The following is a 16,361-nucleotide window of genomic DNA, read 5'->3' as shown; positions in this document are numbered from 1 at the left end:
TGGTGGGAGATGAAAGAGGAAGTACCCAGGAGAAAAGAAGGAACGTTCCTTTTACAGTTGCCAAGGGAAAATGCAGCTAACAACAACAGGACTTCCTGCTCTTCACAATTGAATATATAGGAAAAGGATCCTTTTTAGGGAAAAGGGAAAAGCAAAAGGGTCATTAGGGTTCATCTTTACCGCCGTTGGACTCAATCTAACCCTTAGCAAAATGGGCTTCTTTAACAATGGCATACTTTATGACCAAAAATTTCAAAAAAAAAGAAGGGCAAACACACATAACAGATGACATTTTGAACTTCTTGGGTACTGGATGCAGAAATTTGCCAAGCATTGGAAAGTGACAAAATTGTTGACTCAAAACAATTTTTAAAATTTTTGCCCCTCTGGCACATTGATCTAGCCTGCTAGATTCAAGAACTTGGGAGAACTGCAGGTGGTTTTGCTGACTTAGTTTTCCTGAAGTACAAATTGTCCGCGGTCTAATTTGAGCGAACATTTTGTGGGGGTATTGGAGGAGGGCAAAACCACCTTATCTTTGATCTTGTCCACTGCTTTCGGCTCCTTTTGTCTCTTGGTGCAACATATTCCCAGGCAAAATCAATTCCACTCTCGTCAAGAAGGCGCCCACCCACATACACTTGCTCTGGCTGATGATAAAACACAATCGACAAAATATTCCATCCTCTCCAAGAGAATTAAGTACAAAATCATTAATTCTCCAAAAGAAACTTTAAGAAAAGTCGTGGGGGATGATGCTGACCAGGGATTACATTGCAATGGTTCAATTTCATATCGATGATGTTGAAATAACAATCGTTTTTTGATTTCTTCAAATGATGTCAACAATATTGTTGTAAATCATATAAAAGAACTAGTAAATCAGTATTCTTTTAAAATTTTCAAGCAATTGCTGAATTGAAACCTTTAAAAGGAAATAAAAATAATTTAAGGGTTTATTTATTGCACAATTCTAAAGAATTTAAACATGGAAAAGCCTTGCGTTCTGATTGAAAACATTGAACACGAAGTGTTCTTCATGAGCCATGGCTGTCTTCTACTTTCAGTAAAATTTCTAGTTTTTTTTTTTTTTTTTTTTGCAGTTCCCTAGAAGTTAGGAAAAAAACAAAACTAGTATGTAAGCAAATGCTCTTTATTTGAAAAATCTGAGCGTGCCCTAAAGAAATTATTGACAACTGTATTCACAAAGCACAAAAAAGTCCATCGAACCTCAGAAAGCCACTGCTCATGTACTGGTCAGTCTTACAATAATTTCCTCCCTAGCCCCCACCAGGAATTGACAAATGTCTGGCGCTGTCACACTGGTGTGATTTGACGCGTTGCTTTCCAACATCAGTGGGTGTAGATTGCGCATTGATTGAGTGAGGGGGAGAGAGAGGGGATTTTAGCTGATCATCTTACAAGGTTCAGTCCAACATCATGATGAGAGAGAGGCAATTATTAGGTCATTAGGACCAATTTTGAAAGGCCCGATGTGTCCTCCAAGCTACAGTGGTCGCCATTAGCTCCCAAAAAAAGGAAGACTGAAAAGGGACAAAATTTCTGCGCACTCCGATACCAGTAGTACTTCTCCCTTCCTCAAGATTTCCCCAAAGCCACCATCGTGACGTCCGCCATGCCTCTTTTTCCAAGCACTTTAATGGAGTCATGAAACACAAAAAGCGAAAAAGCGCGCCAGACATGTCCCCGACAACGCCACGGTGGCACCGCCACCCCATCCAGAGTGGATCCGCCGTGCTGGGGAGACCTTGGTGCCCGGCGGCCGCTGCTGCTGCTGTTGATGCTTGTCTGGACTCGACTCTCTTTGCATGAGCTTAGACTTTGCGATTTATGCAGACACAGTTAGTGGAATGAACAAGATTTGGTTGGATTACGTGAAGATTAGCACCCAACAATGTGTCCACTGGACCTGACAGCGTCTCCTTCATCTAGCATTTAATATTGTATTTTGTCAACTTGGAATAGTGAAAGGAAAATTATGTCATTCCTAGAAAAGTAGCCAAAGGTACCTTAAATGTTTAGATTTCTATAAGTACGGATAATTACAAAGACCAAAGAAAAGTTAGGATCAAGTCAGCAATAGGCAATTTGCTTTTGATAGGGGAGATTTCCACCGCCCAGTTAGGTAAATTATTGTTTTGTGCGGACTTTTGTGAATTATGACAACTATGGAATTCACAACGATCAAAGGTAAATTACATCATTTGAAGAAAAGTTACAACTATCGGTGAATGTATTTGTGAACGCAAAAGGAAAGTCACGACCGATCTAGAGTTTAGTTACAATAGGAGAAGGAAATTTATAATTAGCTAAGGTAGATTGCTGTTTTTTTTTTAAAAAAAATATTGCGGATGGTAGGATCTACATATTTTACGATGACAAAAGCAAAATTACATCCCCTAAAGAAACTAAGTTACTATTAGGAAATTACTACATTACAAGACTTAGATTGTGAGGAGGTATGATATGGGGCTACAATCTGCGATTCTTACGAGATATAATCCATAAGTCAGAATACAAAAATTTTGGCTTTGTTTGTTTCGCAGGAAACATTTTCCGTCATTTGATTCGCTTAGGAAAACGAGTCAATGGAAAATACTTCCATAGTCAATGAGAAAACATATGCTTAAATTTGGAAAATGATTTCCTCTTTAAAAAATCGAAAATTATTTTGAAACATCTAGCACTTAATATTGGATTTTTTTGTCAACTTGAAACAGTGAAAGGAAAATTTTGTCGCTCCTAGAAAAGTCACCAAAAGACATTTAATGCGTAGATTACTATAAGTACGAATAGTTACAAAGACCAAAGAAAAGCTGAGATCAAGTAGGCAATAGGCAATTTACTTTTGATAGGAGAAAGATTTCCACCGTCCACTTAGGTAAATTATTATTTCGTGTGGACTATTGTGAATCATAACAATTGTATAATTCACGACAACCAAAAGTAAATTATGTCGTCTGGAGAAAAGTTACAAAATTATAAGTGATGGATAAATTACTATCGTTGAGGGTGTCGACTTGACATTGTCGTGAAATGATGGCCTTGCAATTAAGGCTTAGGCGACTCGGTAATAGCGGAAATGAGCAGAGGGTGAAAGTCTTCGCTATGGTGCAATTGGCGCAGTCCGATGATGAGTTCAACGATGTAGCATGGACTGTTAAGCATTCAAAGCTCGCAATATGTTGAACAAAAAATCAGGATTTCACAAAGGGTATTATGAATCATGCCAACCACAGAATTCATGACGATCAGAGGTAAATTACGTCATTTGAAAAGAAAGTTACAAAATTGTAAGTGATAGATAAATTATCATCGGCAAGCATATTTGTGAACACGAAATGAAAGTTACAACTGATCTAGAGTGTAGTTACCATAGGAGAAAGAAATCTATAATTAGCTAAGGTAGATTGCTCTTTTTTCTTTTTCTTTTTTTTGAAATATTGCATACCGCAGGATCCACATATTTTACGACTACAAAAGCAAAATCACATCCCCAAAAGAAATTAAATTACTATTAGCGAAAGAAATTACGACATTACAAGACCAAGATTGTGAGAAGGTATGATCTAGGGCTATAATCTGCGATTCTTACGAGGTATGGTCCTAAGTCAGAATACACAAATTTTGACTTTGTTCTTTTCGCGGAAAACATTTTTCGTCATTTGGTTCGCATAGGAAAATGAGTCAACGGAAAAATATTTATTTTGTCAACTAGAAAAACCTATGTTTAAATTCAGGAAAATATTTCATCTTTAAAAAATCGAAAATTATTTTACAGCTTCTAGCATTAAATATTGGATTTTGTCAACTTGGAACAGTGAAAGGAAAATTATGCAAATGACATTTAATGCGTAGATTACTATAAGTGCGAATAATTACAACGACCAAAAAAAGTTGGGATCAAGTAGGCAATAGGCAATTTACTTTTCATAGGAAAAAGATTTCCACCGTCCACTTAGGTAAAATATTATTTCATGTGGATTGTGAATCATAACAACCGTAGAATTCATGACGATCAGAATTAAATTATGTCATGTAAAGACAAGTTACAAAATTGGAAGCGATGGATAAATTACCATCGGTGATGGTATTATAAATCATAAAAATCAGAGGTAAATTATGTCATTTGAAGAAAAGTTACAAAATTATAAGCGATAGGTGAATTACTATTGGTGAGGGTATTTGTGAACACGAACGGAAAGTTACAACTGATCAAAAGTTTAGTTACAATAGGAGAAGGAAATTCATAATTAGCTAAGGTAGATTGTTGTTTTTTTGAAATTTTGTAGACCGTGGGATCTTCATAACTTACGACGACAAAAGCAAAATTACATCCCCTAAGGAAACTACATTACTATTAGTGAAGGAAATTACAACATTACAAGACTAAGATTTTGAGGAGGTATGATTCTTATAAGGTATGGTCCGTAAGTTGGAATACACAAATTTTGGCTTTATTTGTTTCGTCGAAAATATTTTTTGATATTTGGTTCTCTTAAACAAATGAGTCAACGGAAAATCTGTTTTCCTAGTCAACAAGAAAACCTATATTTAAATGTAGGAAAATGATTTACTCTTGAAAAATTGAAAATTATTTTTTAATATATGACTAGGTATCAGTGTTTAGGCCCAAAACTCTATCCATAGACAAGAAATCCTACACTCATTCCTAAGTCTCTAGTGCCCAGTCCTAGGTCCATCAAGGCCAAGCCCATGACCACAAAGTCTATGCCTAGGCTTTGATCCTCGACACCCTCACTTGGGTCCATCACAACAGAGCCCAGGACTCATGCACTCGAGCCTAAGTCCATTGAGGTCAAGCATGTGATCTCGGTGCCCGTGCTTAAATCCCAACACCCTCGCTTGAGTCCATCAAGGCAAAGCCCGAGACCACAATGCCCATGCCTAAGTCCCCAACACTTGCACCTAGGTCCATTGAGATCGGGCCCGAAGCCCTACACCTAGGCTCAAGTCCACAAAGGCCAAGCACAAGATCTCAATACCTAAGCTCAAATCCCCAACACCGAGCCCGGGTCCACAAAGGTCGTGCTCAAGAACCTGATGCTCATGCTCAGGTTCGTCAAGGCCGGCCCAAGACCTAAGTGCCCCTCCCCCTTAACACTCATGTCAAGGTCTATCATGAGCGGACCCAAGACTTTAGTATCCATACCCAATTCACCAATTGTCTACGCAGAAGTTACTAGTGTTGGAATAGTGTAAGACTATTTAGGAAAATCAAATCAGATTTTCAATACCAAATGACTGATTTCCGATTCATTTTTAGGTTTTAACTAAATACCAGAAAATGACTTCTTGAAAAATATCTATGAGAAATATCATATTTTTCACGAAACAAACGGAGCTTAAAAATCTTTTTCTTTGCAATGAAAGTCAAGATTGTCTAAGGGTCTCTAAAACTAAGTCTCAGTTTCTGAGTTTATTAGCAACTTTGGCAGATGGTGAAATGAGAACATCTCCAGGCATACATGGATCTCTTCTTCTCATCCAATTACTGGTGAACTTGCAAAGTAGCTTCTATGCATTATGTATGCACACTCAATATTTTGGCAGTGAAAAGCACAGGTTTCTGTCAACAACATTTATGAAGGACTAGAACTTTGTTGGGTGAGGGTTAACGCTGTCGGTATTTGATTATAGGACTGGTGCTTGCTTGGATATGAACTTCACTAGTCGATTCTCTTAATGCATGTGTTCATTTGTTTAAGGAGAAATCTGTATTTCCTTCCTTTCGTTATCTTTTACAGCACCAAAGCATGAATTTTGAGAATCAACTGTCTCTTTTTGTGATATGAGTTCCTGATTAATTATGTGCCCGAATTACTGTCATCAGCAATTGGAAATTCTAGAGGCCTTCGATGAAACGGATGCTTTAACAGAACTTATGTAAAAGTGCAAGAACAATGGCTTTGCAGGTATCTTCGCTTTCAACGTATGGCATAAGACGCATTCCTCATTTTTTGTGGTTTCTGAAGTGCAACAGGGGCGCATTCACGCTGCCATTGCTTATAATGTCTCTAGCTAATCTAATTGTTCAAGCTCTGAAACTGTTGATGGTGTGTGTCTTGATTTACCCACTGTCTTTGTCTTGGCAACATTACGTCTTTGTCTGGATGTCATCTACGTAGACATGGTTCTGTTGTATTTCCAAATGAACCGTTAGTAACAGGGAGTTTCTTTGCCCCTGTGATCTTGTGAATAAGCTTATTTGCTCGAGATTTGGGAGCGTAAGAGAGTTTAAGGCATTGGGATCATGTGTGATGGATCCAGGATCAAATCCCTTGAACCATCCCTGTCTTGTTTGGCTAACGGTTTTAGCTGCTGAAATGAAATTGCATCTCGAGGCTTCAGCTGTGTCGTTTCGTGCTATCAGATGTGATGCAGGGCTAAAAAGCTGTGAATCATAAGATTTACCGGTGAGATCTAATTTGTTGTACTTTCTTATTTATGGCCAATTGGGCTTTTATGCACATCTAGAATTCAATCTTATGGGGTGACGAGAGAGAGCTACCGTGATGAAGGAAGAAAAAAAAGAGTCCCACATCGTGTGCCAACAAGGGTTTGCTTGTCTATATATGATTCGCTTTTGAGAGCGACGGTCGTGTTCGTAGAAAGGAGAGATGGTTGGCATCTCCCCTGACAGGGACGGGAACAGCTTTCGGGCTTACCGGTTACCAACACATCCGGCTAAGGCTACCCACCTCGCGGTGGAGCTCTAATCCAATTTTTTTTTAACTCCACTCTTTCAAATCCTCAAAGCCTAGAAATTAAATTAAGTTCAGCAATTGAAAAGATTGCAAGACGACGGGAGTTAGTGCTCACTAACAATTGTTCTGTTCTTTCAATATGAAGAAAAAAGGGAGAGAAATTGTGAATAAGCTAAAGCAAGATGAGGTCGACGGGACAGGAATCCCTGTTCCTTGCGATCCGCAATTTGGTGCAAAACCACCATTGAAAAGAATTACAGACTTTCTCTCGAATTTTGTCAAGGGATTCTCGTCTCTTTTCTGTAAGCAAACTCTATACCCCAACCACACCCCCCACCCCACCCCAAGCTTCTTTTTTTGGCTACAGCAGCTCTTTTGGCCTCTAAATATGGAGAAACAAAAATGAAATAAGAAAGGCGCACATGGGGAAGAGACTTCTTCACCATCATTGCCCTACAAAGATTTCTACCAAAGAACCTAAAATTGGAACGAAATGAAAAGAGCAAATAAAATAAAATAAAAAATAAAAAAAGAACTTCTCTTCCATTTTTCCTCCACGGTAGGCATTTCTCAATTCGCAGCCTCACCCTCCTATCTTCTAGTTAGACCAGTCTCGGAACCATTTTTCTACATAACCTACTCAGATCCTCGGTGTTGTTTTTTGACCAGTCATCTGGGGTCACGCCTTCATTAACGCAGCTTACGCTTTGAGGCCACCGATCCTAATGGTATCCGTTTGTAAAAAGGGGGAGCAAACTCAACTTTCCAGTCGCTCGCAGACGAACTGACTGCAACATGCGTTTGGACAAGCATTGCTGATTTGAAGATCTTCCCCTGTATCGAGGTCAAAAATATTTTCCAGAAGATTTCCATATTCTTCCCTCGAGCGATATCAACATAACCGTGACATCGTCATGGTACTTTCTTCGATCACCTTGAGGAATGTCTAGCAATTCATGGAAGTCCATACCTACAAGAATACAGAAGAGGCAGTGGGGCGATGAATCAGAGCAGTTAACCCAGAAAACCCTGCAATGATGCGTGTCTCAAAGTCCTTCATACCCAGACGAAGTGTGAAAATGGTTTTTGCATCCCAAGTTTAACGTACTTTTCTATACAAAAACAAAGGGACAACTCGGCCTTCTAAGTAAACCCATAATGTACTACGCATACTAATAACTGCACTGGCAACAAAACACAGGGACTCTTGAGACGAACGCTTGAGAGCTGAGATGCAAGAATACTTCATATGATAATAAAATGAATACTAGGGTAAGAACTTAGTATAATGACACTGTCAGCAGCCCACTTTTGCCTCTACCCCTTCAAGGCCCTTTACCAGTCTTAAGAAACAATTTTCTTCTTAAACACAAAATGCCGTAAGACATACCAGCTTTCTTGGCTGCACGAGATAGAACTTCCTCAATTAAGTGTTGAGCTGGATCTCCATCTGGAAACTTCTCCATAAAACTCTCTACATGAGCAACAACTTCCTGATTGCTCAGGTACTGATATAAACCATCAGATGACAGGATTAAAAATTGATCCCTTGGGCGAAGCTTATGGTGGCGAAGAGCAGGTGAGCAGGAGAGATAAGGTGCTGTTCCAATATATACATTACGAAACACTTCCAGTACGGCGTTGTTCCATTTAGGCTGTACAAACATACACACAGGTTACAATCACGTTCGTTTTACCAACTCAACTGCATAAAAGTTGGGGTTATGCATTGCTTTTACCAATTCAAACAACAAAAAAGTTGGATCTCGTATATATAAGCCCACGACATAGTATCAAACCTATTCTGAAGATGAGGCTGCTATGACACGCAGCAATCTTGCCACGTGAAGGCGCTTCCTTTCTTAGAATTAACATAAGCATAGGAATATTCACTCTTTCTTTATTTTAAGGTCTTAACAACAATACAAATATGAACAGATTGATAAAGCATGTGAATGTTGTTGGAATTTTAAGACGTTCATGATATAAATTAGCAATAATTCAAATATCCCATTCATAATTAAACTTTGATTTCAACAGTGTAATGTTTTCAATCTTTCAAACAGAAGCTCCTATAATGTTGACATGACACAAAATGAATTTCAAGATAGAGTGTGAAAGTAACCTGTTTCAGGAATCCTGCCCCAAATGCTCTAGTGACCTTAAGACGACCTTTCAATCTATCATTGACAATACACTGTCTGTCATCAGGGTGTTCATTTTTTATTCTAATAATTTCCTGCATATAAGAAAAGACATTGGTAAAATTCTGATGCTGATGCAATGACTTGCAGGGGTTATGTCATACAACTCCTAGAAAATGCATACTAGGCATAAATTATAAACATATAAAAAGATACAATAAAGCATGTGCTTGTCACACATCGTATTGATAGTTGCAATCGTTACAGAGGAAAATGTTGCAATAAATTGGAGTCTGAGGTCAACATTTGCATTACATAAACCTCACCATCAAAGAGAAACAAAACCGACTAGCTTTAGCCCAGCAGATCCAATCCTAGAAAACAAGTCTAAATCTCCGTAAAGGGCCAGACTGCTGCCATGAAGTGATTTTATCTCCAATAAAGGCAAAACAATACTTTGTAACATAGCCTTCACATTCTTGATTTCTAAGAAAGACCATGCATTGATAAACTGCTGACAACAAATGAGCAAGATCCCAATGAACAGTATTAAAGAGATGGGGAAACAAAGATTCTCAACTACATCATAAGGCATGTGTTGCTACAACTCTTTCACAATTTCAACATACCCACCACGATAAGGAGAAGGTATTTTATGCGACGTCAAACCACGTGGCAGCTACATGTTGTAACAAGCCAATAAAAGTAAGTATAATATGATGAAATACATAACATGATTGGTCAGACACACAACATCAGCCATGTGAGCGACAACACCTAAAATATCTTCCCAACGAATAAGATACAACTCAGGTGTACTTTAGCAGGGACACTTCACCTCAAAGAGCATGACATTCTGACATTTTATGGTAAATCTACTATCGCAGGAAATCATAATACTAAAAGTTTAGAAATGAAATGGATTCTGCTAACAGGTGCCTCAACAATCAATTAAGGAAACTTCACAGTTTTCACATGCATTGATTGTTATCATGTTGCATTGATTGTTCTAATTTTATGCATAATTGATGCTTTGATAACTTCTACCATTCCATATAAAGTATACACAACAAGTGCCCCCAAGCACGCATTAACAGGACATTAGTGATATATCCTAGAAAACAACACCCTTATATACACGCTTCATTCAAAGAAATAAAAATAAAAGTTCTATAGGTTTTAGCGAAATTAGTCATATTCCAGTTATTCATTTGCTAAGCCCAAAAGCACTTAAATAATTTAATAGGTTCGAGTGAACTGGGTCACATTCCACTACTTGATTTGATGAGTCCATGTCACTCAATCAAGATATTGAAAGTTTATATAGGATATATACCAGTCAGACAACTAAAACGTATCCATAGCCAACCCCCTGTCTGAACCCTAATAACATAGACTATCAGAAGCAAAGAACAAACATTAGTATATTCGATCTTCTAGATCAAAATAGACAAGAAACGAAGTTCTACTAAAGCAACTTAGTCTTATCCAGCAAAAAAGGGGCTTTGTGAGTTCAAGTCCATGAATTCAATCCAAGAGAGACATTTAAAGTTAAAAAAAGAAAAAAAAATGATATTATACATACAAAAGCCTGAGCTGTACTATTGCCCGTTTCCTGACATCTTGAATGACATTTTGAAGCTTAAAGCACAATTGAAAAACTCCTTCTCCACTACTATCTACACACAGGATTTAATATACACCATTTCCCAAATAGGACAGTTCAATGGCACTTTAGCCCAAATTTTGCCTCCGGCATCTGATATATTTAATATACTAAGGTATTTGAAATTTAAAACAAACAGTAGGTAAAAGCCAGAAGCAGAAGATGGTCATCTACAGATTTTGGCCGGCACTTTTGTCTTATGAGTGAAAATACTGGAATTGTGCACGATACTGTAAGCATGACTGACGAAATTATGTTTGCTAAAAAAGTGAGGTAATTTAATAAGGACACAAGAGCTAGTGAATTAATTCAATGGCATCCTAGAGTTGCATTCTTAACTTATAAGGCGCATATCCCAGCGTCTGCTTAGGCTAGAGCTTCTAGTCATCCTTACCAAAAATCTGCAATTATGTCAATTGCATGACTTTTATAGTCTACCCAATTTACTTTCACTATTAACCAACTTACAAATTTTGAATAGATATAACACTATCAAGCCACAGACGACCAAGATGGATCAAAGAGAGATGGACTACGGATAAACATCAAGTACCAGAACTTATGCATGAAATCCACTAAAATTAATGCAAAGACTAAATTATCCTTGAATTGGAAAACTTACTTCTTCAATGCTTGTACTGTGATCAGTGGAGAGCTGCAACGCAGTCAATCTCCTAGATTGAACAGGACCTTCTTTTTCCACCTTCTTATCCCTTTTGCTATCCAAGGATTCCTCAATTATGCCCTCCATCGAGGGCTCTTTACTACCCTGCAGTCCTGAGTCAATGCTCGAGCCAACCTCTTCTGCCTCAGACTGCGCAACAATGGCCCTACTATCACCCACATTCATCACATACACATCCTCGTCCCTCATCAACACCACTAACAAACATGAGCCCATTAATGCAAGCTCAGGATTTGTGTCAAGCACCTTATCAGTCATGTCCAAATAAGCAAGCTCCGTCACTTCAAGGGCCTTTGACATAGCTCTCAATACCAAATCATGCTCCACAGGACCCTCTTTACGCCTCCTTCCACTTTTATTTGGCCTCTCCTCCACTATGTTTTCCACCTCAACCTTTTCCTTCAAGCCAAACCTCCAAGGGAACAATTTTCTTACCTGCCCATCCTTATGCTTTGACAAACCATGTCTCAATTTCGACAGAAGCAACCACCTCTTATTCACGGCAGACCCTGCATTGCTCACACTGATCGCATCATCGACGGAGAAAGCGAACCTCTGAGACCCCGAGAGATCCAACCCATCTTCAGGATCATCCTCAGCAAGAAACTCCCAAAGCCTCCTCCTCCTTATCTCAATTCCCTCAGATTGGAAGGTCACTCTTTTTGCTGAACCCCTATCTGAACTATCCTGGTTTGAGTCAGTTTTAATCTCATCGACAGGCTTTTCTATTGATGGGTTGATCTCCTCTAATGTTGCTACATTTTCATTTACAACGTTCGTTAAATTACCACCTTCCTCACCTTCTTCAATAGCCTCCCAAAACAGGCCCTGAAGCTCAAGATAAACCGCACGATATAGATTATCCATCAAGAACTCGGGTGCATCAGGGCCATTGAACCCGTCATATATGCCTACGAACAGCCACCCCTGCTCTTCCGAAACAACCACATGTACCCGATCCTCACCAGCCTTCCCCAACGCCCATTGCACATTCTCTCCCTCACTCCTCGCCGCAAGCGCAGCATCGGCCTCGTCCTTCTCCGCGGCATCCTTCTTCCCCACAAAATTCAGCACCGGCACGACCCAAGGCCCCTGCTTATCTGCAAAATTCCCGTACAGCGCCTTCTTAATCGAGGAAATCCCCTTCCTCCTCCTCTTCTTCCTCACGTAAAGCCCACCCAGCGGAGCTGAAAATGGGACCCGCCCGCTCCCGTCGGCTCCGGAACCAGCCTCCAGCGGCCCAGAGAGCGCCCCGCGCTCGATCGGCCCAGACAGGAACAAACCACCGCCCCGCTCCATCAGGCCAGACGAAGCTTGCTGCTCTCCTCCACCACGAGGCGCGGGCTGGAGCGGCAGCGCGCAGAACGATGACGTGCTCTCGAAGATATTCAGCGGACCTCCCTTGAAGCCGCCGCCGCCGCCGCCGCCGTGCGCGCCCTCAGCGGCATCGTCGAAGACGCCGTCCACCTGGACTACGGTCCTCGGCGCCGGCGCGTTCGCGCTGACCGAGGCGCCGGAGATGGCCCGGAAGCCGGTCTCCGGCCCGGTCCGGGCCCTGGAGGGGCCCCCGGCGGCGGCGGCGGCGGCGACGGACGGGTCGTCGAACCGGAGGGAGTGGGTGGGGGAAATGAACCGGTCGCTCGGCGTCGGGGAGAGGAAGCGCGCGGAGGATCGGACGTAGCAGAAGGAGTGGCCTAGGGTTTCGTCCAGCGGCTCGGCGGCGGTGAAGAGCAGGTCCGGCTGGTGGCGGCCCGGGTCCGGCTGGTGCTGCCCCCGGTCCGTCCGGTGCTGGACCGGCCTGAAGCAAGAGAAGCCGCTTCCCATCACATTTGAAACCTCGCCTCTCTCTCTCTCTCTCTCTCTCTCTCTCTCTCTCTCTCTTCCCTTTCCTCTTCCCTCCTCTCCTTTTCCCTTCCCCCGCCGAGAAAATTTCAACCAGCTCGGAAAAACTTTAAAAAATTTTCCGGCAAAGTGAGAAGAAACTAGAGAGAGAGAGAGAGAGAGAGAGAGAGAGTGAAGTGAAGAGAGAGAGTAGTAAACAGAGAGCGAGAAAGAGAGAGAAAGAGGCAGCTCTGTATTTATACTACTTTTACTTGAGGGAGACTTTTGTGTCCTTATTTAGAACCCCCTGTTTCCATTTTACATCACGACAATAAATAAACTAATTGATTAATTTTTAAAAAAAAATGGGGAAATGGTCTCTTTCTCTTTCTGTATATATATATATATATATATATTTCGGGTCCTTTTGAAAATGATATGGTAGCGGTAATTAATTTATTAAATGAGCTCATTACAGACGATCTTATACGATAAATTTCATGGAAATCAAGAGACTTTTGATTGGAACTCACGACATGCGAATTTTTTCAAATCGAAAGCTGTCACAGATGGATACGTATGTGTGCGTGGCAAAAATGCAAAAAAGAAAAAAGGGAAATTAAAGGCTCACTGTCCGTATTTCTTCACGAAATTTTTGGGGTTCCGGTAATTTGATCCATTTTATTCTGAAAATATAAAAAAAATTGCGAATTATGGAGTTGGTGGTGGTGGGGGTCATGTCATAAGGTTGACCGTTACACCTGGGCGCTTCTCCGGAGCAGCCCGGTCCGCGTCAGACGCCTCGCCGTCGCCGTCGCCGTCGCCGTCGCCCCCCGTGGTGGCCCCCCGCGGCGAGGGGGACTCCCCCTTTCCTTTTCCCGGCGGACGCCGAAAGGACGAAAATGGGCCTGGACTTTGGGGTGAAATGACGCGTGAGTAACCGGGAGGCGTTCGCTGCGCCGCGGGTTTTCCGTTGTCGCGGGAGGGGCGCTTTTGTCCTTTCCGGTGTCCGGGCGGTTTGACTCCCTCTCTTTTCTTCCGCCCTTCGAGAGCTGAGCTGGAGGCCCGAATTCGCCCGCGGCAACGTTTTTTGAAATTTGTCGCGTGTTGACTGTATTGCCCTTTAGCTTGAATTCCCTCTACTTTTTCTTCCTCCTTTCGTATTCTTATTCAACCCTTTTTTTTTTCCTTCTTTTTTTGTCAAAGCTCTATTGAATTCAACATCTCTACATGCTTTCAAGAAAGGTGGGTGTGGTTGAATTTTCCCTTTCCTTGCTGCCGCTAGGTTGGCATCCTTATTTGAAAAAATTACTATCTATTGTTGGATTCACTGCAATTTTTAAAACCGGCAAAGTCATAATTGAACATGACGAGCCAGATGAGTTTTCTTTTCTTTCTTTCTATGGGCACCCTCGGTACAGCAACAACGGTCGCTTGAAATGGGCCATAGAAATACGACGCGTGTGTAGCTGCATGAGAGTCGGACAAAATGCATTTATTGGGGCTAATCCTGCGTTACGCTTGTTTGTTTCGAACGATCTTCTTAGTGAATGGTGTGTTGTATATCTCGTGACGATGGAGTTTTGTTTAATGATGATATTTTTTTTTAGGATTTTAGGTTGTTGCAATTGCTTTAACGTCCCTGTTTAGTCATCTTATTTATTGCCAGATGCATTCCATCTAAACTTGGCAAAATCATTTTTAATTACAGAGAAAGATGATAAACGAGATAACTTAGCATGGGCATTTGCAATTCAACGGTCACTGGCCACGACCACGAGGCATAGAATGCAACATGTGTCTGTCTGCGTGAGAGAGTCGACAATACATAGTTATTATACCTTCTTTACGTTTCAATTATTTGTTTCAAATCATCTTCTTGCTAGGAAGTGCGTTGGGTATTCCACGATTGATGGTGTAAAGCCAGCAAATTACATCATTTTCTCTTTGATTTTTGGGCCCGATTTTATATGTTACGCAAAGTGTTCGTCTTTATCATATGCCATTTTCGCTTTTTATTTAAGAAAGTCACATTCATGGTGATTTGTCCCTCTAAAATTCAATTTCTTTTTTTTTACCACAGATATATTCTTATTAATATCATGACATTTTCTTATCGAATGGAGTATTATTACCCCCCTAAATTGCAACCTAAAATCAACAAAACTCATTATAAAGCACAAAGAGAAATGACAAAATCGGCTAGCTTTGTCAGAGAGTTCGCAATCATACGATCACCAACCAAGAATTGTTGAAATCTATCATATAAACCTTTTTTTTTTTCTTTACTCTCTTTATTGAGAAAAGAAAATAAGTAAAAGATTGATAATTACACATATGCAAGTTACAGGAAGCCCCAAGCACAACTAAACTCATGGATTCGAGCAAGGGTGCTATCGTCATTTGGAAAATAAACAAAATTATTTACCGGCCGCGAACCCCGAGACTTTTTTTCCTTTTTCTTTCTCTTTTTCTAAGATTATTTATTTATTTATTCTTTTGCATGGTCTGGTTTGACCTTGAAAGGCCCAAAAAGCCCCAGAGGGGAATCCGCACGTCTCCATCGCTGCTCCTCACGGCCCTCCAACTATGCAACCCGCGCTGCCACGTCACGCCCCCCCGCCCCCGGCCAGCCGCTAGATCTCGACCTCCCGCCCGAAGAAATCCGACGGCCCAGATCCGCCCACGTGGCGGATCTTTTGGACTTGACTGCATGGGCCGTAGCGTCCTTTTGCATGACCGGTTTAGTCAAAGGGGGCTCGCTTCCCTCGCCTCCTTCGCACTTCTCGTTTGTCGTAACCATGGACTTTTTACTCAGCATTTTTTAAAAATTAATCCCGGAAAATTTAAAATTAAGCTAAATAATTTTAGAAATTTTTAATCGTCGTCCTTGTGGGCCGCGAATATATTGGGGGGATGTCAGTTTTCCCGCGTTAAAATAATCCGGGAGAGTTAATTTACTCTCGGAGAGTAAAAGTCTCGACAACGGCGTAAATTTATTTTATTAGGATTCTGTCAACAGCGGGCGTATTCGATAAAGTCTCGTTGAAATTCTTTTTTAAAAGTGCATAGTACACATGACGCGAAAGTATTTATTATTTTATTGATTTGTGGATGAGTATAGTACTTAGGAAAAGAAAAAGGGGAGAGAGAGAGAGAGAGGGAGGAATTTTGCATGTGAAGGCGGGAAGCTGGGCGGAGGTTCCTGCAAGTCAAAGGGTTTGTTGGTGACACCGATTCCTGTCGTTTAAAGCAAAACGACAAAGGGGCGGAGGCATTCGGTCACCCCTCGCCCC

The 16,361-nt window shown here is 41.0% G+C and overlaps 1 protein-coding gene and 1 non-coding gene across 2 annotated transcripts; one reads left to right on the top strand and one right to left on the bottom strand.

Moving 5' to 3' along the window:
• Positions 1 to 6,643: 6,643 nt before the first annotated feature.
• LOC120293050 lies at positions 6,644 to 6,774 on the top strand. Its single transcript, XR_005550709.1, has one exon. It is a non-coding gene; the product is annotated as a U6atac minor spliceosomal RNA (small nuclear RNA).
• Positions 6,775 to 6,853: 79 nt separating this feature from the next.
• On the bottom strand, positions 6,854 to 13,278 carry LOC104442006 (protein phosphatase 2C 29). Its single transcript, XM_010055289.3, has 4 exons — positions 11,182 to 13,278; positions 8,875 to 8,988; positions 8,140 to 8,404; positions 6,854 to 7,719 (listed from the first exon to the last, which is right to left on the bottom strand). The coding sequence occupies exons 1-4, from the start codon at positions 13,066 to 13,068 to the stop codon at positions 7,595 to 7,597; spliced, it is 2,391 nt and encodes a 796-aa protein (XP_010053591.2). The 5' UTR covers positions 13,069 to 13,278; the 3' UTR covers positions 6,854 to 7,594.
• Positions 13,279 to 16,361: the final 3,083 nt, after the last annotated feature.

This window comes from Eucalyptus grandis, chromosome 4 (assembly GCF_016545825.1).
Source record: "Eucalyptus grandis isolate ANBG69807.140 chromosome 4, ASM1654582v1, whole genome shotgun sequence".
NCBI lineage: Eukaryota > Viridiplantae > Streptophyta > Magnoliopsida > Myrtales > Myrtaceae > Eucalyptus > Eucalyptus grandis.
Note: the sequence above shows the minus strand (reverse complement) of the source record. Positions and strands in the feature narration are given on the sequence as shown.

Coding starts and splice junctions, on each gene's coding strand:
- LOC104442006 (XM_010055289.3), bottom strand. CDS start 13,068: ATGGGAAGCGGCTTCTCTTGCTTCAGGCCGGTCCAGCACCGGACGGAC. Junction 8,989..11,181: donor ACAGTACAAGCATTGAAGAA/GTAAGTTTTCCA, acceptor TCTTATATGCAG/GAAATTATTAGAATAAAAAA. Junction 7,720..8,139: donor TCGTGCAGCCAAGAAAGCTG/GTATGTCTTACG, acceptor GTATTCTTGTAG/GTATGGACTTCCATGAATTG.